Below are 24,356 nucleotides of genomic sequence, written 5' to 3'. Positions count from 1 at the left end.
TTAAGAGCTTTACAATCTGATCCTAATTTACTTCTTTTTCCATGAAAGAAAAATGTCATACAGGTTTGGAGTGCCATGAGAACAAATAGAATGACTGAATTTGCATTACTCGAACTATTCTTTTAAATTCAAAAACACACAAACCACCAAAACCAATGCAGTGAGATGCCTGAGTAAATCCATCTTAGTGGTACAACCAGACTCATCTATGAGGCTGATATCAGTTTTTTTTTTAAACAGTGTTCATTATTTCGATGGAGGTGGTCGGATGGTCGTTGTGTTTCTAAAAAAAAAAAAAAATGCAGCATTACAGTCGATTTGATACGCCTGAGTAAGTCCAGAATTAATCTCTGCAGTAGAAACACAAGTGATAGTGAAGACTTGGCTAACACACACCTGAGATGAGGACACACGAGGAATACATACTAACATGATGTTCCTGCATCAGGGCAGGTGAATTACAGCCTTCAGACAAGTCACAGGAGAGTTTTCTGAGACCAAGTCTAGTTCTTATCTAATATGTTTCCCCAAATCAAGCAAAATGCCTAATAGAGTTTAAGACACTAGTCACAGGTCCTGTAAGTCACATTATTGCTTGTGAAGACTGAGTGCATAATCACAAGTCAAGACATCAGAGAAAAAACAAACCCAGTTCAAGGGGATTTCAGAGTCAGTTTCTCAAAATGACTCCCTGGAAAGTAAAAACGTCATCATGTTTCACGTGGATATTGGCGAGTTGGAACTTAGCATCTCAAAAAAGACAATCTGCATCATTCATGAAACACAAGATGAACATATTCATATGAAATCGTTCACAAAACAGTGGTGCATAAATTGTTACATTAAATGTAATTTTTGGAAAAATTCAAATCAAAAATTAAAACATTCCTGTGTGAAGTTGACAAATTATACAAATTCATGTTTCATGAGTGGAATTTGTGTTTCTATAAATGACACCGAGTTAGTCAAATAAATCAATCTTTTAAAGACAAAGTAACTAAAATAAACAAATGAACATGATATTAAAAATTGTTTATTATATTTCTTCAAATCGCAAATAAAATCAAGTTAACCACCTTGCATTTACAACACTATCCTTAAAGATAAAACTCTGCCAACATGCACAGAATCTAAAAACAACTCAAAGCAAATTTAAATTAAACATTAAAAAAGGTGCCAGAAAACCTGATCACTGTTTAAAATCATCTTAAGGCCAGTATTTCTTCTAAGGAGAGACATCTTGATATATATTTCACAACAGCCTCTCCAAATGCATGGTTTTGCTAAACAGTGGTGCAAATGAAATGAACAGGATTTTCAAATGAAACCAAACACTGAAAAAGTGTCGTCGTGGCCAGCGAGTGATTCCTATATTATATAGGATACAAATTTCCTGACAGAAGCAACATGAAACAAACATTGTATCTTTTCTTTGTATATATGAGCAGAACACAACTAAAAATGTTGCAAGCACCACCGTTGTGGCCCTGCCTGCTCACACGCACACAAACACACTCACACAAACGGACAACGGCGTTACTGGCTCCATAATTGGGCATCTAAATCCCATGATGCTGGTCACAGTTTGGCAGCCATGAAGTTGATGTGAGGTTTGGTGAGAGGGAACAGCGGCAGACTCCTTTTGAATTCGGTCATATCCTGAACCAATGATGGCTGAAAACACAAAGCAAAACAATGAGTGAACTATATTTTTACATTTCCCAAGAAACTATCAGCATCATTACTCCAGTCTTCAGTGTCACATAATCCTTCAGATATCATTATAATATGCTGATTTGCTGCAATCATCTGATTTTGGATTAATCCACATTGGCAAAAGCACATATTGCATAAACCCTTATTGGACCACCACTACAGTATACTGTACATATACATCCATGCAGTACCTGAGGAAGTGAGGGGGCAGGAGCCAGATTGACATCATTTTGAGCAGGAAACTCTCCAACCAGTGGACCTGCAGGAAATAATAGAGATAAATAAATCTACCCTGCTGCATCAGTCAGTCCACTCACAATGTCTCAACTTCATTGTGTCAGTACTCACAGGAGTCCATCTCTCTAGAGAGCACATGCACGGACACCTTGTGTCTTCTGGGGGCATCGATGGCCAACAAGTCCTAGAGAGAATAGACATTATGTAATTAATAACCTAAAACTCTTTATTCATACACAATTCAAAAATAAAACAAAAAACAAAATTATAGCTGCGAGCAGCAATTATTGGGGTTCAAGCGGTTTAAGGGCTTTAAGCAAATGTGTAAAAAGGTATTATGTTTTAATTAGCAAGCCTTTAAAAGGTGCCCAAGAATGCTTTTTCACAAGATGTAATATAAGTCTAAGGTGTCTCCTGAATGTGTCTGAAGTTTCAGCTCAAAATACCCCATAGATTTTTTTAAATTAATTTTTTTAACTGCCTATTTTGGGGCATCATTAACAATGCACTGATTTAGGCAGCGCCGCCCCTTTAATTTGCGTGCTCCCTGCCACACGAGCTGTCGACTATATTACAGCACATTTACAAAGTTCACACAGCTAATATAACCCTCAAATGGATCTTTACAAGATGTTTGTCATGCATGCTGTATGCATGCTTCGAATTATGTGACTAAAGTATTTATTTGGATGTTAACGTTTTATTCTGAGTGAATTTGAGGCTGTCCTCCGTGGCTAACGGCTAATGCTACACTGTTGGAGAGATTTATAAAGAATGAAGTTGTGTTTATGAATTATACAGACTGCAAGTGTTTAAAAATGAAAATAGCGACGGCTCTTGTCTCCGTGAATACAGTAAGAAACGATGGTAACTTTAACCACATTTAACAGTACATTAGCAACATGCTAACGAAACATTTAGAAAGACAGTTTACAAATATCACTAAAAATATCATGTTATCATGGATCATGTCAGTTATTATTGCTCCATCTGCCATTTTTCACTATTGTTCTTGCTTGCTTACCTAGTCTGATGATTTGGTTGTGCACAGATCCAGACGTTAACTGGCTGCCCTTGTATAATGCCTTTTATAATGTTGGGAACATGGGCTGGCATTATGCAAATATTGGGGCGTTCACCCTGACTGTTAAGTAACAGTCGGTGTTATGTTGAGATTCGCCTGTTCTTCAGAAGTCGTTTAAACAAATGAGATTTATATGAGGAGGAGGAAACAATGGAGTTTGAGACTCAATGCATGTCTTTTCCATGTACTGAACTCTTGTTATTTAACTATGCTGAGGTAAATTCAATTTTTGAATCTAAGGCACCTTTAACCATCTCAATCATAGATGGAAAAGACCATTTACAGTAAATACAGGCAATTTACCATAGGAAATATATAGCTTTTAAAGCTTTTAAAGGGGTACTTCACCCCTGGAAAGATGAATGTGTATTTAAAATTGGTCATTTATGTAGTAGAAATGTGAAATTATTTTTGAATTTGGAGCTTTCTAGACTGAGAAAAGGCAGAAAATGTATTTTTGACTAATGTGGATGAAAGACAACAACTCCCAGAATGCACTTGTTTTGCTGCCCTTGCGAGGCCACGCACAAACCACGCCTATCGGTTACAGGCGGTATTCAGGAAAATTCAAACAAATAAATTGTGAGTTAGTTCATACATTTACAGCGAAATGGTGCTAAATTGCTTTGTACCTGGATGTACACCCAAAACCAGGAAAGGACAAGTAAGTTTCCATCATTTTCCAATTAATTTAAAGATTTGGAGCGATGTAAACAGTGGCTGCGGGCCATCAAACACCCGAAGTTTGGAGATGACACCGTTATAGAAAACCTAAAAAACCGCAGAATATGTAGTCTCCATTTCAAGCACGAGGACTACGAACCAAATATCTTTGCAATGAAGAGAACCATTCTGAAGGACACGGCGATACCATCGATATTCACTTTCCCAGAGGACGAACAGCCTGGGCATCTGGTACTAAGCGTATTCGCCTAGAGGTAAGACTCGCTGATACTAGACTGATAACACAGTAGCCTATATGTAGTGTTGTAGGTAGCAGTAAAACTGCAAACTTAGCAAAGTAACGTTAGATAGACAATTACATATAAGTTGCATATAAGTTGACCGTTATCAAAGTAAAGCCTCTGTTCTGTAAAACTGAGTTTATTTATCTATTTATGCTAACGTTACCACAAAAGCCTGTTGCTGTATTGGTTGAGATGACTGCAGAGACCGATACATTTGCGAGATGAACCACTGATGTAGTGCAGACAAAATAAAGTGAATGACTGTAAGCTTAAAAATATAATTGACACCCACTTTTGATAAAATCTTTGATCTATGTCCGTGAGTAACCTCAAACGCGCATATGTATGGGCGTGGTGAAAAAATGCGGAACTACCTGCTATTACTGGCTGTAGTTTTAAGCCTCTGGCCAAAAAAGCCTCCGATGACGCAAAATGACGATTTTTGCGTCATCGGAGGCTTTTTTACAGAATAAAAATGCATAAATCTCTCATCTCGGGCTGATATGAAGGGGGAAAGCACGGTAATTCGAAAATACTAGTGGTAATTTACTAATACAAAGCTTAATGCTAAATCCTGAAGTAACCCTTTAACAGTTATCAAGGTTGAGCCAAAACCCTAGGACTAGTTCACCAAAGTTGGTTTTTGAAATTGTCCATTGAATCTGGAGACTGAGGTGGCCCTAGAGGCAAAGTTGCTCAGAATGAGGAGTTCTACCATGTGGTACAAACGTTGTGGGCATGTGTGAAAAGTCAAGCGATACACGATCCTTTACACACGTGAAAAATGCGAAGGCACCCCCCGGTGGCCGATTTCTTTTGAATTTCTCACAGGCCTCTAGGGCCATGAGTCAAACAGGCCCAGCAAGTGTCGTTCCGATCGGCCTCCGTTAACCTTGTCTGATAGCTGCTCAAGCTTCATTGGCCGATAGCGGCCATGTTTTTTGAGATATGTCCTCATAGACAAATCATGATGGACAAAAGACACTGCATGCCAATTATCAAGTCAATCAGACTAACGGTGAAGTAGTTATAGCCATTTTCATGTTTTTTTTCTATTATAGCGCCACCAAGTAGACAGTCGCCAAGTCCTTTTTCATGCGATCAGAATGAGTTCTTGCATAGAAATGCTGAGTTTGGTGAAAATCTCTCATTTCGTTCACAAGTTATAGCTGTTTTAGTACAAATGGATCCACCCACCTCAAACATTTGGTGGCCCTTAGGGTTGTGAATCAAAATTAACTACTTTATTGATAATTTTTATAATTTTTTTCCAATTGGGTCAAAAACTAGGACTAGTTCGCAAAGGTAGGTTTTCCCAAAAAATCCAAAATGCCCAGAAATACGAGCTAATTTGAGATGTGCATTTTGTCCGTCTTGAGGATTCAAACGATATAAAACACTTGAGCCTACGCCTGACGGTTAAGGAGTTATGAGCGATTTCACACTTTTCACCATTGTAGCTCCTCCGTCAGGCAGATCGGGGCGAGCATTTTAGGGGAGAATGTTGATCCTTGGAAATTTTAATAATTATACTGAAAGTGTACTGAATGTCATGGCAATTGTAAAGTGTTCTTTGTAAATGAAAATTTGCATCAAGATTCAGTCTAAAGTCTAAATTCTAAAGCTTTAACATTATTATTTTGCTGTCTACACAATCACTTGAATTATATTCAAGAAATGCCTATCTAATTATGATTATGATGCAAGAAATAGCATCTGTTTAGAGAGAGACAATGTGTTCAAATCAGTACTAACCCTGTAAAACTGCATAATGTGTTCCTTAGCCAGTGTCTTCAGGTAAGCCACTTCAATATTATCTAAATTAGACAAGAAAATCAAGGAAAAAGATATTAAATATTAAAGATATTGACGCAGAGTATGAGTTCATTTCAACAGCTGAATAACGACTCTCACCCCTGTCGAAGTTATACTGTTGGGAGATGATCTCTCCCCAGTACTTGGCACACTCGGCTGCCAGCTTCTTGGGTTTGTCGAGACGGCGAATGGCCAGTGCCTGGATGTGTTTCTGAAACGCTTCCTCTCCCATCTCCTCCACGCTCTTCTCCATGGTCTTGAGGAAGGCCTCCACACGAGACTCCAGGTAGTGAGGAGCTTTTTCAGACTGAATGATGAAACGCAAACCCTGCACCCCATTGGCCCTGCGAGGTCCACTGAACACAATGTAACCTGGACACACAGACGGAAATAAATGATGTTCTTAAGATCAGTGTGATCAATAGGACGACAGGAACAGGTTTGTGTCCCTAAACTGAACAGAATGGAGTTTTATTTACAGAGGTGCTCATCCTATCACCACATCAACAGATAAAGTTTCCACATACAACTGAGGACATTTCCCATGACTGTTTGTGTTACCCAGCTGTTCTTTGGTGCGTAGCGTGTTGAAGCATGGCTCAGAGATGATTTGACAGAAGAGCTCCAGCAGCATGTTCTCATGGGTGTTCTGCATGTCCGTCTGATAGTAAATCTCGATTCCACAGTTATTATGAACCTCGTTCCTCTGCTGGTAAACATACCAACCACCTGATAACCACAGAGAACTGGACTTAAACACAAGAACCATGACAAACACACACAAAACACACACACAAATATCATAGACCTCAAATTACACACCACAGATTCAGGTTTAACATCAGAGTCGTATTGTCTTTGTTGTGTCTTCCTATGAAGATGAATTTCATTTTAAATAAAGTAAAAAAAAATAAATAAATAAATAAAAAAATAATTATATATATATTATATATTATATTATATAATTATATAATTATATATATATATATATATTAATCAGATAACACTGAATGAAAGAAAGGACCTTTATTAATATTATTATTATTAATAATAATAATAATAATAATAATAATAATAATAATAATAATAATAATAATAATAATAATAATAGTCTATAAGAAACTGTATATTGATATAAAATGTTTAAAATATAAAATATTTAAAATATTAAAACTAAAATGTTATTTTAAGCTGAAAGTAAGTTTGTGTGTGTGTGAGACCAGCTGAGACGAGCTGAGATGTTGCATTTAAGTCTGGGGTGTTAGGCACTTACCATCAGGTACCTGCACTTCCCTGTAGCGAATTAGCTGACTCGGTAGCAGGGGTTTAGTGTGAGCATGCTCAATGAGAGTGTCCTCCAACATTTGCATCATGCCCAGAGCAGACTGGAGACAACAGATGGACAGGCAAACAAATCACATATACAAATATATTGGGATTTCAGTCACATTATATATCTATTTCATATCAAAAACAAATAGACTGAAGTAATGATGCTGAAAATTCAGCTTTACCATCACAGGAATAAATTATATTTTAAAATATATTCAAATATAAACAGTTGTTTTAAATTGTAATAATATTTCATAATATTACTTTGGATTTTTGATCAAATAAATAAAGCCTTGAGGAGCATAAGAGACTTCTTTTAAAAACACTCTTAAAAATCTTACCGACATCAAAATTTTGAAAGGTAGTGCTTCTTATTCTTAAAACACTTTTAAGTGTTTTAAAATACAAGATTGACTGAGATACAAACATGTTCCAAATCACAGGTAGCGAATGGTACATTTCATTTATTTTTACAGGAATAGTTCTTTCCCCACCTGCCTTTTCTCTACCCGTCATCTAGAAGAAATTATTTTACATCAAACCTGTTTGGTAATGTTGCCATGCAGCAGGGCTTCAATGTGTAACCGTGACAACAGCTGAGGTATGAACGCCTTCAGACGAGGTAACGTCACATCTTAAAAACAAATTTACAGCATGAACACACATGCAGGAGACCAATGCGCTCATATTCACAGAGCAATGAAAGAAAGCCACACCATCCAGAGAGTCTCTGAGTTCGTCTTTGGTCCAGGCCACCTCAGTCATGAGCAGCCGAAGGTAATACATGGCATGCTGGTGGGGCTGCTCAGCGCGGAAGTTATTCAGTGACCTCATGTACTAAAAAAAAAAAAAAAAGAAGACAAGTCTCACACAAGCTTCTTTCAGATCACACGGTTACAGACTAAGCACATTTTCTCTTGGTGTTTGGATCTGTATTTATATGAATCCACAGATATTTCTGCATTTTCTTCTGGGGAAATTCTTGGTATAAACATGGTGAAATGTGTTAAGAGTAGGGCTGCCCCCTAACAGTCGACTAAATGTTAATTGATGAGAAGAGTCGGTTAGTCGCAGAAAAACAACAACAAAAAACTCCACAGGAACTGGCAAAGTCAAGCAGTGACAGATCGGTGTTACATCCGGTAATTATATCAGACAGGAAATCCAAAAGTTCATTCATCAACCTCAAACATGGATCATCATTTAAACATGGCTTAAACATGTAAGTAGTAGCTGCAAGTAAACATGCAAGTAGAGTTTGTGGAAAGTATTTAAGCTAAATCAGTACTGTGTCATCTTTGCAGCCTGTGGGAAGCTTTATGTGTGTGCTTGAGTACTTAATTTGGATTTTAAAAGCTCATTATTATGGTTAAGTATTCCTCTGTAATGTAGAACAATTTTTGCAATGTTACATATATACTTCTTTCTCAGCTCTGAAACTCAAACCATTTTCTGATGCCACCCCTCCCAGTATATATTTAAGTAATTGAATTTAACAAACGTGTGGCTAGTCGACTAATGGCTTAAATGAAAGACTACTAGTTGACTAGAAAAACTTTAGTCAGGGGCAGCCCTTATTAAGAGGACCTGAAAATTAGCCAAAATAAATTACAAGTAAACTACTACAGAAACCTGCAGGGATTCCTTTGGGTGTGCATTTTGTGTTATCTGTTGTTCTTATTAGTATTTTAAGGAGTGTGTTTGTGTATGTGTGTCTCACCGCTTCCTTAATGATATCAAAGCGCTTCTCATCGATCTCAAACGTGGCCATTTTCTCGATGATCTTCTTCAGTAGGATGTGTTGTTTGTCATTATAACCCTTGACTGACAGCTGACACACAAAGACACAGCCATGAATATTCATGAGAATGATAAAAAGTTCAAGAACTGACTTTCATCTTTACAATTGTGAAATGACAAAATGGAAGACACCAAGAGACATACACACAGCTCAGCACAGATTTATGAGCTACTGCAGAACAGACTAAAAACAACGTTTTAATTTAAGGGTTACATCTTCAGACAACCAATGCAGTGCATTCGGACTGTGATGAATGTGTGTGCAAACAATAAGGAGTAAGTGAATCACACAGCAAATGAGGTTACAAACAGCCCAGCTTTGCCACGTCATCCAAACTTCAGTCAACCGTTTACACCTGTTATTAAAATCCATCTCAGTTGATCCTATCCAGTGATGGGAAAGCTACAGTTCAAGCAGCTGAAACAGTCAAGTTACCCATTAAGGCAAGACATTACAAGCAAAACCACTGTTTTATGCACTAGTCAATTTTGTGATTTTGGGCTATTTTCCTACAATAACATGTCTTCTTTCAGACAAGTGGAAAGAAAAATGTATTTAAGTATTTTGGAGGTTAAGTTAAGTTTTTTCTTTTTTTTTACTACACCTTTTCTATGTGCATCTTTAAGCTTAAAATACAATATACATCTTTAAAAGCAGTTTCTCAAAAAAATAAATAAATAAATAAATAATTCTCATACACAGAGCCAGAAATCTCCACTTAAGTAGCATTTACATGCACCAAACTTTAGTTTTATTTCTATCTATAGTCTTTAAGGTTAAGGGGTTTGTTCGTAAATATAATTTACCTGATTTATAATTCACATCTCTCAAATATTTCAACATAATGAACCAAGAATTCTGAACCTCGCTTAATCCAATGTAACCTAGTAATAGCTAGTTAGTACCTACTAACAAAACAACCACAACAATTATTGTTTGTTTTTGCAGTTAAAGTAGTATTTGACTGACACAAACAAAAAGGTCTAAATTTATCGGTTTAATTTTAAAGCAGTCATCCAATGTGCAAAAGAAATTCAGAGCTACAAAAGAAGGGAAGATATTTTGCAAATAACTCACTCTTTAGTCTGCTCCTTACACAAATTTATCAAATGTATACAAGAGAATTGAAATAATGGTCATATGGACTACTTATAAGGTGCTTTTGGGAGGTCATTTTATTTTTGCAGCTTGACATGATTTTACAGTCTCTGTTTATTGCCTATCTTTGTTTTGTTCTTTTGGGTATATACCTTCACAAACACCTAAACCCAGCACAAAATACAACAACCCTTAACAGTTTCCAACTACCCAAGCAGACAGATCTTTTGAAGGCAAAACATCCCATCCCCATCTGCAGAAAGCAGAAGAACAGACAAGCGACTGGCACACTCAAAAGCCGCAAGCTCCACCCTTCACCCGATACACCGTCCGTCTCTCGAAAGGCTTATCACCATACTTACAAGGATGGCATTCATTCCCGAGGCTATGCCATAGACCAACCCTGCCAGGCGGGCTGCATATGTATACTCTCTCAAATCATCCTTCAACAACCTGAGAAACAGGTAAGTCATGTTGCAGTGCAGCGGGTCTGCATATAGGTAGCGACTAACAGGATGGAAGAAAGAAAAGGGGGGGGGAAACAAATGGAGGGATATTTGTATGAAAGGGTCATGACAAAACAAAAAGAAACGGATTGAGAGGGACCACAGACAGAGTATGAATATGCAGCCTCAGCTCCGGCACTAATCTAAAGCTAGTCTACTGCTACTAATATATACGCAGAAAAAAAAAAAAAAAAAAACAACAACACGGAAACAATCAGAAGAGTTTTTTTTGCCGTGTAAAGGCCACAAACAAAGCTACATTTGGGGTTACTATTACAAAGACAGAAACCACTGGTAGTCATTTGTTTGTGCGTGAAGTTGGACTGTTACCCTCACAGGAAGAGCATATTAGCGAGGGGATATTAGCATACTTACATACATCCCATAGACGGTATTTTGAAGGTCATAGTTCAGGCCGGCTAGCTCGGCTGCATATGCATACTCGTTCAGGGAGTCCTTGAGCAGCTCAAGGTACAAATACGCCATGTTACAATGCAACGGGTCCACGTACGCAAACGGGCTGTGGAAAGAACGTAAGTGATAAACCCTGGTACTTGTAACTTCAATAAAGAGGGTAATGGAGAACCTTTTAGAGTAAAACAGAATTTAACAGGAATAAATGTATTTCAATAACTTGTATAAATTAGTTTAAAAAGTCTAAAGCAAAACAGGCTGACATTGCTCTAATGTTACTAATATCAGTAAAACCTGCAGTGCACTGAACATTTTTAACATTAACAAGTCAATAAGTACTTTTGGGTGAATCTCATGACACTGGTCAAAACATGTCCTGATCATATTTCACCTAGAAAGCAAAACTAATATGTATTTTTATTATCTAATTATATATTGCATATATTAAAAAAAAACAATTAAAACCATTCTTAAAGATTTCTTCCTGACACATTTAGTACCCTCCTACTAGCTATTACAGTTATGCAAAAAATGTATAAAAAAAAAAAAAAAAGGAAATAAACACCATTGCATAGTTTTTAATTTATTCTAAACCTACCTGAAAAACTCAAAGTTTAAACAAGCCTTGGGCAGGAAAAACTTGTCATCCTGTTTGAACCAAACTTTGCTCATTGCGTTGTCCTAAAAAATAAATAAATAAATAAATTCATATTTAGGAACAAAGAAAAGCCAGATGGTCCAGTGTTTGCAAGTTTGAGAGACTTTTTTTTTTTTTTTTTTTTTTTTAAAAGTTGCTCCAAGTAAAAACTTTACAAAATGAGTTTCAGCAAAACATACCTTTAACAAAGTGGGTGCAGATGGGGAATCCTTCTCTAGAGGGTAAATCTCAAAGTTTGTTGGGATGAATTCATTCTTCATTGGCAGTTTGAATTTTCCATTGAGGTCTGCATTTTGCCATTTCTGGAAAAATAAAAAGGAAAATTATTTTATTTTCTTCAAATTAGGGTGGTCAGAGTAGAGGTTAAGAGATTTAGCACAAGGCCAATCTCCTTTGATCAAGTATATAATGCTCAAAGTACATGGATCACCCATAGTTTTATATATAGATACTGAAATATCTGAAAAGCTTCCAATACTCATTTTCCACAGAATAGATACATGATACCAGCTGTGCTTTCTCACTCATCTCTCCAACAGCAAGTTAACACACACACACACACACACCTCCCCTTACTCGTTTTATATGCTCCAGATGAATACTGTTGGCCTGTGCTTGAATTTTGGTGTGGGATTCCACATATTGCACAATTTTACTCACTATTGCACTTAAACAGTCAAATACAAACAAAATAAAGTCAAAATGGAGGTCTCGGCGAGCATTCACGTAAACACAGTCAGTGATGTTTTAAGTGAACGTAAACAGAGAAGCACACTTGTAACAGTATAATAGATCTGTGTGTCAGGTCTTAAAGTGACAGCAGCCTAATATACCGGCTGCCAAATTATGAGACAATAAAAATATCTATATTGCAGTTTTTCTCCATGGTATCTATCAAAATTGTGGCCAGTGAAAATGCTGAGTGGCTAGAAACTTTGGAAAACCACTAGCCACAGTGACTGTGAGCAAAAAAGTTAATGTCAAGCCCTGCATACAACTATTTTAGTTACCCATCCATACCATTTACCACTAGTTCCGAACGAAACCAAAAATAAAGTTTGTGTATGTACATTCAACAGAAAAGTACTATGGCACATATACTATGGCAACCTTTAAATCAGAATATTTAATGAAATCAAATGTGTCTCACCTTAATAGCCTCATCAGTAATGGCTTCCTGTTTATACTGCGTGCCATACCACTCCTCAGTTCGGTCCGTCTGTCCTTCAAATGATTTGGAGACAACAGCGACCCTAAAAGAAAAAAAAAGAAAAATGGAGCAAGAAGAATTGTAAGATCACTGCACCAGACACGGCATGACACCAGCAATTTCTCATGACTCCCTCAGGGAAAATGGGCAGTGCAATTTTGCTTTTATCAGATCTCTGGCTCTATAAATAGATTGGGGAATTATGGTCATTACATCAATCAAAGGTTCGTGTTTCCCGGAGCTTCTCAATCTGTTGTGCAGGGCTCTAGATCAATGCACCATTTCTAGATAATTTAGACTGTCCTGATCGATAGAGAACTTTTGGAACAATGACATGCTATTCTGGACTCTCCTGCATCAATCAATTGCATAAGAGAGCTAAGAATAGGTTCCATCTAAAAACCTGAACACTCCTTTCCAGTCTAAATCACACAGCAGGATACAGCAGTCTCAGACCATTCTCACACCGTCTGATGCTTAGTGCACACAAAAACAGCAAGTGCTTTCTCAATCTGGCAAGCTTTAATTTGATTGGTGCTACACCTTTTCCAGCACAGATTTTATCGGCCCTCCAGGAAATAAAAGTGGTGTTTACAAAGTACTGGGTTGCTGCAATGCGCACTTCTGAGGAAGAACTAGTTGCTGGATTTGGCAGAGTTTAACAGTCACAAGCACTTGAACATTCACTTAAAAAGTAAACAGGATACACGGAAATCTGAGCTCATTTTGATTTAAATGTATTACTTTTTGAAGTAAATATCAAAGTGAAAAGGTAATTTTGATTTCTGATAAACCCACAGCTAAATGACACAATAACTGTGGTTGGTCACTTTAAATATGGCTCAAATGGTTTCTACTTGTCTAAGTTGGCAGTTCTTGGCCAGAAAAAGCTAGATCAGATTTTACACCGATAGCCAAAAGTCTGGCTGTGTGAGACTATGGTCTTCTAGTGTTGCAGTACTTTCAGAAAGGTCAGCAATGTAGTCAATCATACAAAAAGAATTATGACAAGTCACAAATCACCAGATATATGAAATCAAAGTCTTTGTCTTGATCTGAAAAGTTTGGAAAAGCCAAGACAAAAATGAAATACAGGAACCCTACAAGTTCTTCCATCCCAAAAACAACAAGAGTAGCAACGGTAGGGTTGAGATGAAGTTCAAACGGAGAGACAATGCTCTTTTAAATCTTGAAAGGAAATTGAATTTGAAAACCTTCGTCACATTTATAAGGATCTGAAGCGGGATTCTTACAAACACAGCAAGAAGATTCAGCTTCAAAACACCACTTCAAAAACAGATAAAAAGACTAAGCAATCTCAGCCCAGTTTGGCCCTGAGCAGCAATGCATTTAAGAAACTGATATTTGCTTTGCACAGGTTCAAATATGAAGCTTCTTCAGTGGGTCTTTGAAGAGAGTGGCCAATGGCTGGACATCTGTGTTACACTAATCTCATCCTGAGGGAACAATAAACATCTTTTAGGTCCATCCACAGGTGCCATGACATTGTTTCAGTTTAAGATTTAGGATTAGTGATTTGAACAAACCTCAAATCCTCAGAGCAATATTAATATATCCACCAATATGTAGAAAAAAAAAAAAATACAAAGTGCTTTCTTTTACAGGTTATCATATAAAAGTGTGTATACATGTTATAAAACAGAAAGAAGCCCTTGTATGTGTGCTCACCTGACATTCTCCGGCCTCAGTTTATCAAGCACCATCTCAATGAGGTCTGGCCTGAACTCCTCCAGTAAGTATTCTGCAGCTAAAATTTCCTCCAGCGGATAGTACTGACACACAGAAAGGCGATTTCAGCATCATACACAAAAATAGGGTGATTAAATTTGTGTATTGATGTGTACTGTTCCACACACCATTTTTGAAATGGACAGAATACACTAGTATGTCATACCAAACATAAAATACTTGAAACACTGGCTATGATCTCTTGATAAAATACAAAGCAGCACCCTGATGACACAAACACCTGTAACCATGGTGACGACCTTTTAAAGTCTTTCATATGAGAGACACCTACATGCAGTAGTCCAGCCACTTTAGACGTGTATCCACGAGGACGCTCCTTATCCTTAAATCTGAAAGCCACAGTGTTCAAATCCTGCAAAAAACAAAATGTAGAGACAAATCTGTGATGTCCTAAACACCAAGTTTCATGGTTCCATTGTCATCAGCAGTAGCAGTGTATGAAAATTCACCTGGTGTTTGTCAGAGTTTTGGAATGACATGAATTAATAATGAATTTTAATGAAATCAGATTGACTTTTTTCCATTTTATTTTGTCTGGATTCTTTTATTAATGGTTTAATTATACTCAAATAATCAGAAAGGATGTCTCATCAATAGAATTAATAAAACTTTATAATAGTAATTAATCATTTTAACAATGTTTGTGGATTCTGCATTTTATGATGTTATTACATTTTTATAAAAGAAAAATTTGGTAATAAAATAAATGCATAAAACAATTTAAATTACATTTAAAATGTAATTTATTTTATTTTATGGCAAACAGTGCTGCACAAGAGAGGTTTACAATTTTAATTAAAACATTGACAAAGATGTCATGTTATATTTGTATTATAATGAAAACTCAAACATTTATATAAAAAAAAAAAAAAATGTTGACAAATAATTGTGAGATTTCCTAAGAGAATGTTTTAATAAACTGTATTCTTTTTGTTATAGTTTTGAGAAGTACATTACATTGTACAATAGTAATATATTTCTGTCATAATCTCATCAAATTAAACCAAACCTTTATTTTCAAAGGTTGCACTGAGTTTGTGTTTTTGACAATAGTTTTATTAAATGAAATGATGAAATGTGCAGCCATACTTTTGATTTATTCATTCAAATTTGACCAAATTCAGTGACATTCCACATTACACACCAAATTTGATTTTCATGACTGAATTCCACAATTCCAGCGTTTTCCACATCATGGAAATCATAGGGCCCTAATTTAACAAGAATGTTCATACCTTGCACTCCTGAAAGACCCACTCTTGAGGGCCCTCCGTCCGCAGCTTCTGAATGTACTGGAACATGTGGAAGATGATATCCTCGACATGCACTAGAGACAGAATATACAGCTCAATCAAAATCATACAGACCAGCACAAATAGACAAAAACATGCCATGTCCTTACACAGCCCCTCTTCTGTCAAATCCAAATTAATTATAAAGAACATGAATCCTCTGGCTCCTTCTTTCTGGCCTCCGACTAGCGTGTTCACCCATCCTGAGGAGAGAGAGAGACACAACAAACAACTGAGAACTAAAATATATGGATCCAAGCCAGTGTTTTACAGGTCAAATGCTATGTTTGATTCTTAAGTCACAAGTTACTTAAGATTTTGTCGTCTGTTTTATCATTTGGGCACTTAAAGCAAAATCTATCTTTCCTGACAAACTCTCTCACCTTTAGCCTTGAGCTCAGACAAAAGACTCCCTGGACCCTCATGTCCGATCAGATGGCCCAGATAATGACCGGGATTTGATTTGTAGTACTTCTGAAGGTCTGGGATGGGGAAGGTCACGTATAAGTTTCTAATGTCCTTGATAGGCACAACTTTATAAAATTGCTGTGGGGGAAGAGAGAAGAAATGAAGATTGAGTCAGACGCTAAGAAAACAGTAGCAGCGAACACTCCTTAAAAGGAAAAAAGGAAATTATGTGCTACAAACATGAGTTTAATACCGATAGGATTAATTCAAAATTATTCATTCACAAAATTAAGTCATTGCTTTACACTAACGTTCAAACGTTTGGGGTCAGTATGATTTTTTTTATTTTAAATGAATACTTTTATTCAGCAAGGACGCAATAAATTGATCAAAAGAGGCAGTATGACATTTTAAATAAATTCAGTTCTTCTAAACTTTCTATACATAAAAGAATCTTGAACAAGATGTATCATAGTTTCCACAAAAATATTAAGCACAACCCTTTTCAACATTGATAAGAAATATTTCTTGAGCAGCAAATTAGAATGATTTAAGGATCATGTGATGCTGAAGACTGGAGTAATGATGCTAAAAATTCAGCTCAGCATCACAAATATACTTTAAAATTATTCCTAAATAACAGTTATTTTAAATGTTAATATTTCACAGCATTACCGATTTACTGTATTTCTGATAAATACAAGCATAAGAAATGTCTTTTTAAATACGTTAAATATCAGTCCCACATTTTTGAACAGTACTGTATAATATTACAGTACAACATTTCCATTTGCAGTTTTAGGGTGTAGAGTGCACAATCTCACCCTCAGGTGTTCCTCCTGGAAAGGGTGCGTTGGGAATTCTGGGACAGGGACATTCTTGTTCTCTACCTCTCCGAAAAGCTTCACCACCATAGATGTCAAATCATCTAGCGTCTCTGTCAAAATGTGTCAGACACAAGGTTAAACTCAAAATGAAAGCACTTCATCTTCGCACCCTTCAGAATACGTACTCGTCTGTGCAAAAACAAACTATGAATCATTCAACAGAATGACAAAGAACAAGTCAGATCTCATGAAAGATTCAGCGTCAGACTGAGACCAAACTGAGAAATCTGCTGTGCATTGCAAGGAGCTCACTGATCGTTGCATTAACTGTACATTTAAGTACAAAACTCTGAGGATTCAGATTTTTTTTTTTTATTATTGAAAAGAGTGTATGAACAGCTGGCAGATTGAAATAGGAAAATTTTCTTTATCCACTAGTGAGTTCAAAATGTAAGAAAATGATTTAGTGTGGCTGGTGACTGACCTCTGCCCAGCACACACAATCCCATCAGATTTGAGGAGTAGTAGGTGGAGTGAAACTTAAGCAGCTCCTCACGGATATCAATGCCCTGTTGAGACGGCCTCGTCTCAAGGGTTAACTTATTGCCTAAACAAAAGAGACAAATCACAAAAACACAAATTAGTGGAAAAGAACCTACATGGATAAGAATGGCAATATCCATTTGACAGTTTGTTCAACAAATAAAGATCAAGATGGTTTCTCCTGAGAAAATTTTGGACTAAACAGCTCAATTCATATGGATTCATTTTACGATCTCTTTATGAACTTTTTGAATTGTCAAAGTGTCTGTTGAGTAGCTGTCTATGGAGGGATAGAAAGCTCTCAGATTTCATCAAAAAGATCTCCATTTGTGTTCTGAAGACAAGTCTTACAAGTTTGGAACAACATGAGGGAGAGTAATTAATGACAATTTTCAATTTTGGGTGAACTAACTCTTTAATTTCATCAAATTAATTCACATCTGCTTTTCTCTGAATGGTGCTGGTTAACAGAACAAACCACTTTTTTTTAAAGAGCAAGCAAGCCTTATTTAACTCAAGGCCGCCACCATCTGGCTATTCTGGGCACAGATAAATCTTCTCAGAGTAGATTACGCTAAATTGATCAGACATTATCCTCTAGCTTTCTGCTGTCCTTCACTGAGAATGAAGTATAGCTTTTACAGTACTCTATGGGGAAAAAGGGATGTTTCAAATGATATTAGGTCTGTAAGGACAATATCTACATGAAAGAGATGCAATCAAATCAGATGTGCAGCATTTCCATACCAGTGCCAAACTTGCTAAAAGGGTGTTTGGGGTTCCCGGTGGCTTTCTCCAACTGAAACAGCCGCCATGCATCATTCATGAGGTTCTTCTCATGTTCTGAATCCACTGCATTCACCTCTCGGTCCTTACAGCTCTCATCAAACAGAGGGCAGAGGAAGAACTGGGCAAACCTGGGATGACAAAGTCAAATGCCATTTAATGCAGTACTTGATGAAGTTTGCTTATACAGTCAATGTCAGCTTACAGCTGCAGAACCCTGTTAAAAATCATTTGAATAAATAAAATCTGATCTTAAAAGCATGCAAATTGACATGAATGGCAACTGCCATGCAAATAAACATACTCAGTGACTCTGACACTAGAGCTTTGTCCCAAATGGCACACTTTGTGCGCACTTGCAGTCTTGTGGACTTACAATACTGTAGGGCAGGGGTTGACAAACACATTCCTGGAGCCTCCCTAACACTGCATGTTTTCCATGTCTCCTTGATCAAACACACCTGATTCAGATCATCAGCTCATTAGTCGAGACTCCAAGACCTGAAATGGGTGTGTCAGACAAAGGAGACATGCAAAATGTGCAGTGCTGGGGAGGCTCCAGGAATGTGTTTGGGAACACCTGCTGTAGGGTGTCCCATTTGTATTTTACGTTTCAGAAGGGTGCCCGCGAGCGCCCCCGCAAGGGCCAATATGCACCCTCAAAGCACAATTTCGCTGAGCCTGCAAGCTCCACAGCGCTGTCAAAGCAGCATCACGTCACAAAAGCGTTGACTCGGAAGAAGATTGTGAGGGCTTAGGGTTCAATTTGCGACAGGGCCTAGCACTGCTGCAAGTTACATGTGTATCTACATTTTTTTTTTCTTTTGGTCAAATATGTAAAGAAGAAAAACACCTAAATTATGGCACAGGCAAAGTATAGATTTCAAATCAATAAAAATAACGCAAAGTAAAGTATCATAGCCTTTAAGAGTTACCATAATCACACTATATTCTGGTGAGCCTGACATATTAAAAATGAAAAAAAAAAGTTTAAGTGTGCCTAACAAACTAAAGTTTAAGATCCGTCAAAGCACTATGTGAATCCCCTGACTTCAAGGATTGTGCATTGCAAAAAACATGCAACAGCTGGCAAAAATGACATTCCATCATGCAAACAACTACTGCTGAAAAAAAAAAAAAAAAAAAAAAAAAAAACTTAAAACACATCTGTCGACCAATGAGAATTTCAGAAAGCCGGATCCGGGTGTGCTTTCAGTGCATGCCTGATTGAATTCAAATGAATTTGGCTCTTTGTACACCCTCAAAATGTATCTTACACATTCCTACTTGTTAAACACTTCACCAGTGCTTTCCAAAATGTCCGGTCTGATTGGATTTGAAATTATTGTGACATTTTTTTTAATAAAATTCGGAGTCATGACCCAGTTTTTGGAGATTAATCAGGAATCATTTAAATGTTTCAATGAGCAGGTGGTGCTCTGGGTCACAGGAGCAGATGGGCTCCGGGAGAAACTCTTCTCTCTATATCCCAGCAACCCGATTCCTCCTGGACATGTAACTCCACACCGAGAGACACCATGACACCTGAAGGTCTGAACCCTGTTCACCCTTTCACAAGTTCAAACAGCGCACACATCGCTCTTCAGCATCTAAAACAGACCAGCATTGCAGATGACTCTTTAATAATTCACCAATTGCTCTTTTTTTGGATTCATTTACCTGTCCAACGCCCCTTGTAGATGCTCATGGGATACGTCAAAATAGTAATTTGTGTGCTCTCCACTGGTGAAGGCGTTGGAGCTGCCGGCATGCTCGCTCAAAAACTGGCTGTACTCGTTCTCTTTGGGGTACTTCTCAGTGCCCAGAAACAGCATGTGCTCACAGAAGTGGGCCAGCCCTGAAATGTTCTCAGGATCTGACAAAGAACCTGCAGGGCAATTAGAAAAGAAAAGCAGGATATCAGAAAAAGCAAGAAAACAATGTTTGCACTCTTGACACAAAAAGAGACAATCTTGAGCGTTGACAAACTTGTAAATCGACCTGACTTCTTCAGTGGATGACAACAGGTTCAGGCATATTCAAGAACCTCATGCTTACTAAAATCCTTATATGTACACAAAGGTCTGCATGAAGGTAAGCTACAGTATTAAAAAGCACAGACAACTGACTGCATCATAATATACTGTCAGGCATGTTTCCAAGTATTTAGCCATCATTCAGACAGGCAGCACGAATCCGTTTCAAATCTATTGGGTTGTTTCTAGTCTGAACAGCAAAAATAAATAAATTAAAATAAAATATAACAAAACAGAAAAAGCATCACATATACATGAACACATTGTTAGTAAACCACTTTTTTTTTCCATTTCAATTGTTACACTGAATAGGACAACGTATGCTAGAATCATTTTATGAATCATTTACTCCAGATTCATGTGGACTCAAATCAGACCGTTGAACACTTTCAAGAAACAAATGCATGAAAAAGCAGAATGAATGTGCAAATCACTCATAAAACATCTTTTACACTGAAATAAATGCAACAATTTACACAAGAACTGATTTATGAATGACTTAAATTCATTCTGCTTGATTTTTAATGAATGAGGGCCACTAACAACCCTGCCATTGTGCAAATGATTGGATCATTTAGTCTACTTTTCGGATCTGAAAACTAATCGGAATGGTGTGCAGCAAGAACAAAGCCTCAGAAAAGAAAAAACTCATGACCTCAATGCATTCAGTTGTGATTTTGGCCATATTAACAAAGGCTCTTTTACAGTGTAATGAGTGAGTATTGCAGATAAGCAATGACACATCTTTTTATCTGACCTACATCTTTACCTACACATTTCAACACCATTACATGCAAAGAATGGTTCTTTACATACTCATGCGTTATAAAGTGATATGATTGTTACAACCTAAGTTAACCCCACCCATATGTCTGTGTTGACACTCTGGGCAGAACTCCAGCTGTAATTCAAATCAAATGTTTTTTCTTAAATATAGGGCAGAAAAGACTTAACTTGACACAAGAAAAGCTTCAATGACTTTTACAGAGTGGCCTGTTCAGAAACAAAATTATTCAAAACTCCTGTGGGGTTTCTGAGTGTCTCTCCACAACTGAGACATAAAACCAGGACAAGGGCAGCCACCAAGGTCTGGATTATTAAAAATTGCTTTTAGTGGAGGGGAAAGCTACAGAAAGACAGATAGAGACAACTCAATCAATTCTGTTAAAACGTAGTTATTGATGCCCAATAATGAAGACTTGAGGCCAAGATGTCCTTGAGGTTAATAATAAATGGTCTGCGTTAAAATAGAAGGGAGCAGAAAGCAAGTGGAGTGATTTATCAATCAGATGTGTGCAAAATGGAGCAAAGAATAAGGAAATACCAATTTACCTATGTGGACATCCAGTGCCGCTGATGATTTGTCAGTTGTAGGGTCACTGATGAGAATGGCTTTCAGCCCATTTGTAAACTCAAGTCCTCGATACTCCCGTTTGTCTTCTGGAGAACGAATGATATCACTCACCACCCTCTTGACAGCCGGATCACTCATTCTGACGGATAGAGTCGAGACACGCCTAGATACACATAAGACGTTAAGAAGTCAGGCATGCATTATCAAACAAAGTCAAAACACACTTCACGTGACAAGTAAATTTTAGCTCCACAACACAAATACAGCCCACCACAAAAACACAATCAGACAGACATATTCAAGTCATTCAGGGTAAAATGTGAATTAAATCATCATTTTTAGTCATTTAGTTTCAGTACAATTTTAATTCTTTTGTTTAAACCTTACCATTTCATGAGGTTTAGTCCATTGATTTAGCTTAAGTTAAAGTGTACTGCTAGTTTAGTTTAGTTTAGTAAGATTAGATTAGTTTGGTAAGTTTAGTTTTCCGAGAAACTGTCTATCTTAACAGTTTGTACTTTAAAGGCCTGGTTTCATAGACAGGGCTTAGATTAAGCCAGGATTAGACCTTGGTTCAATTAGGACATTTAAGTAGCTTTTATAAACATGTCTTAGAAAAACAACATTACTGGTGTGAATCTTGAGACAAAACAGTGGCACTAACATATTTTAAGATATGTCAGTGCAAGTTATTTTCGGTTAAAACAGCTCAAACAAACATTTTAATCTGTGACTAAGATTAAGTTTTATCTGTGAAACCGGTAAGTGTCAATTTAGTCCACTAGTTTATTTGAAACGTAAATTCAGTCCACTAGAATAGCGGTTCAGTTTAAGAGCAAATTTAGTCAGTTTAAGTGAAACTTTAATGCTTTAGTTGAAGTGTACATTTAATCTGTTTAGTTTAAGAGTAGCGCAAGTTGGGGGCTTTGGTTGAGCTTGAGTTTAGTGTAGTTAAAGTATAATTTTAGTGATTTCGCTATTTGTCGGTTTAGTTTTAGCTTAAGTTTAGTCTAGTTTAAACAGTCCAGTCGGCTTCCAACGTTTTCGTGTCTTTTTATTATTATTACTTTTTTACATTGATTAAATGCGGAGTTATATAAAACAACAATGACAAATTCTTAAAATTCAAACACCTTCAGAATGAAAATAAAAAATGTTTGTGAAATACTGTGTCACGAGCAAATGCTATCGCGCGCGAGAGCAACACACGAGCTCGACGCCAGCGAACAGGGCCGCTCGCTGAACGAACTAAAAAACAAAGCAGATATTTGACACTTACCTAACACTTCGAATGAAAACTGTGGATAATATCATAAAATCTGAAGATAACTCGCTGTAAGGGCCCACCGGCTAACACATTTCTGCATACTTCAGTGCTGGATATCAAAACTCTGTTTAAGACGTCAGGACGCCATGATTTCTGTAGACGTAACCAATCAATCTCAGAGCATGCAACGCAGCTTTTACGCACCTTTCATTAATTTACATTTAATATGAGATATTACAAAAGACGTGAAATATATACGTACCCGAAACAAGTATTCGTATCAAATATATATGTTTAAAATACCCTTTTGTTTTCCTGAAGTTGTTGGAATTGCTTAGTCACGCCTTGCCTACAATTGACGTTATGAAACAGACCACACCCACATCCAGGTTTAGTGGAGCGCACGTTGAGTATTTAAAGAGACACATGATTTAACCGTCCAGCTGTCGCTTTCTCTCCCTACTGTTTTGAATTATTTTATAATTAATAAATGGTAATTGAAATAACATGGATGTAAACATCAAGGTTTTGGTTTAAAAAATGTATAAATATGCATAAAAAAAATGTATGTACCTTCGTTGAAATTTAAATAGTGAACATTATACAATTATGCATACAAAAATAAAACAGAACAAGAAAAAAAAAACAACTAAAAATAAATAAATAAAAAGTGCTCGGGGAGTGGAGTTGCACTTTTTAAAAATCAGAAATGAGGTAAATAATTCAGAGCTGATTATAAATTTGTGCAAAAATTGCGTGTTTTACTATATGAAAATACGTTGCTATAACCGCTGTTCTTCAATATTTCAAATTAAAGCTGAAAAGTTTCGAGAAAATTCACAATTTGTAGCTGCTTTAACAATCATACCTGTGAATTTCGTGCTTCACGTCCGTCCTCCGAGTGGCGCGCCGTGATCGTATAGTGGTTAGTACTCTGCGTTGTGGCCGCAGCAACCCCGGTTCGAATCCGGGTCACGGCAGTTTTTGTTAGGGAAAATCCTGAAATCATTCTCAAGGATTCTGAGTAAACAAATTTTGACAGATCACGACCGTTACAGAATGTGTCTCAGATACCCATGACCGATAAAACACTGACCCGTCTGAACGGTCACGTTATCACGTTGTGGATGCGTCAGTGTTGTCCTGACGTCGAACACTAATCCGTGTAGTTCTAATCACTTCCACTAGATGGTGATATTACATTTGTTAAAGAATTGATATGAGCTGAGTTTTA

General features: G+C 37.0%; 1 protein-coding gene and 1 non-coding gene across 5 annotated transcripts; one reads left to right on the top strand and one right to left on the bottom strand.

The window, feature by feature from the left end:
• Positions 1-1,017: 1,017 nt before the first annotated feature.
• Positions 1,018-23,576, bottom strand: ide (insulin-degrading enzyme). 4 transcript variants are annotated; one of them, XM_048204467.1, is made up of 26 exons: positions 23,385-23,527; positions 23,135-23,275; positions 21,834-22,018; positions 20,146-20,353; positions 18,427-18,596; positions 17,621-17,743; positions 17,134-17,246; positions 16,285-16,447; positions 16,012-16,104; positions 15,845-15,936; positions 14,881-14,961; positions 14,529-14,632; positions 12,780-12,882; positions 11,809-11,931; positions 11,570-11,652; positions 10,933-11,077; positions 8,873-8,983; positions 7,869-7,989; positions 7,695-7,786; positions 7,094-7,205; positions 6,382-6,549; positions 5,920-6,192; positions 5,761-5,822; positions 2,065-2,137; positions 1,908-1,975; positions 1,018-1,674 (listed from the first exon to the last, which is right to left on the bottom strand). In XM_048204467.1, the coding sequence occupies exons 2-26, from the start codon at positions 23,167-23,169 to the stop codon at positions 1,579-1,581; spliced, it is 2,997 nt and encodes a 998-aa protein (XP_048060424.1). In that variant the 5' UTR covers positions 23,170-23,275; positions 23,385-23,527; the 3' UTR covers positions 1,018-1,578. The 4 variants fall into 4 exon arrangements, with proteins under 4 accessions (XP_048060424.1, XP_048060425.1, XP_048060426.1 ...); XM_048204468.1 differs by lacking the exon at positions 10,933-11,077 and adding an exon at positions 10,414-10,558; XM_048204469.1 differs by lacking the exon at positions 23,135-23,275 and having other exon boundaries at positions 23,426-23,576.
• Positions 23,577-24,030: 454 nt separating this feature from the next.
• Positions 24,031-24,102, top strand: trnah-gug. Its single transcript has one exon. It is a non-coding gene; the product is annotated as a tRNA-His (tRNA).
• The last annotated feature ends 254 nt before the right edge of the window (positions 24,103-24,356 follow it).

This window comes from Megalobrama amblycephala, linkage group LG10 (assembly GCF_018812025.1).
Source record: "Megalobrama amblycephala isolate DHTTF-2021 linkage group LG10, ASM1881202v1, whole genome shotgun sequence".
Classification (NCBI taxonomy): domain Eukaryota; kingdom Metazoa; phylum Chordata; class Actinopteri; order Cypriniformes; family Xenocyprididae; genus Megalobrama; species Megalobrama amblycephala.
The sequence above is the reverse complement of the archived record's forward strand: the minus strand, read 5'-3'. Positions and strand labels throughout refer to the sequence as shown.

Coding starts and splice junctions, on each gene's coding strand:
- ide (XM_048204467.1), bottom strand. CDS start 23,169: ATGATATTATCCACAGTTTTCATTCGAAGTGTTAG. Junction 16,105..16,284: donor GTCTGAGCTCAAGGCTAAAG/GTGAGAGAGTTT, acceptor CTCTCTCCTCAG/GATGGGTGAACACGCTAGTC. Junction 1,675..1,907: donor CTGCCCCCTCACTTCCTCAG/GTACTGCATGGA, acceptor TTGTGTTTTCAG/CCATCATTGGTTCAGGATAT.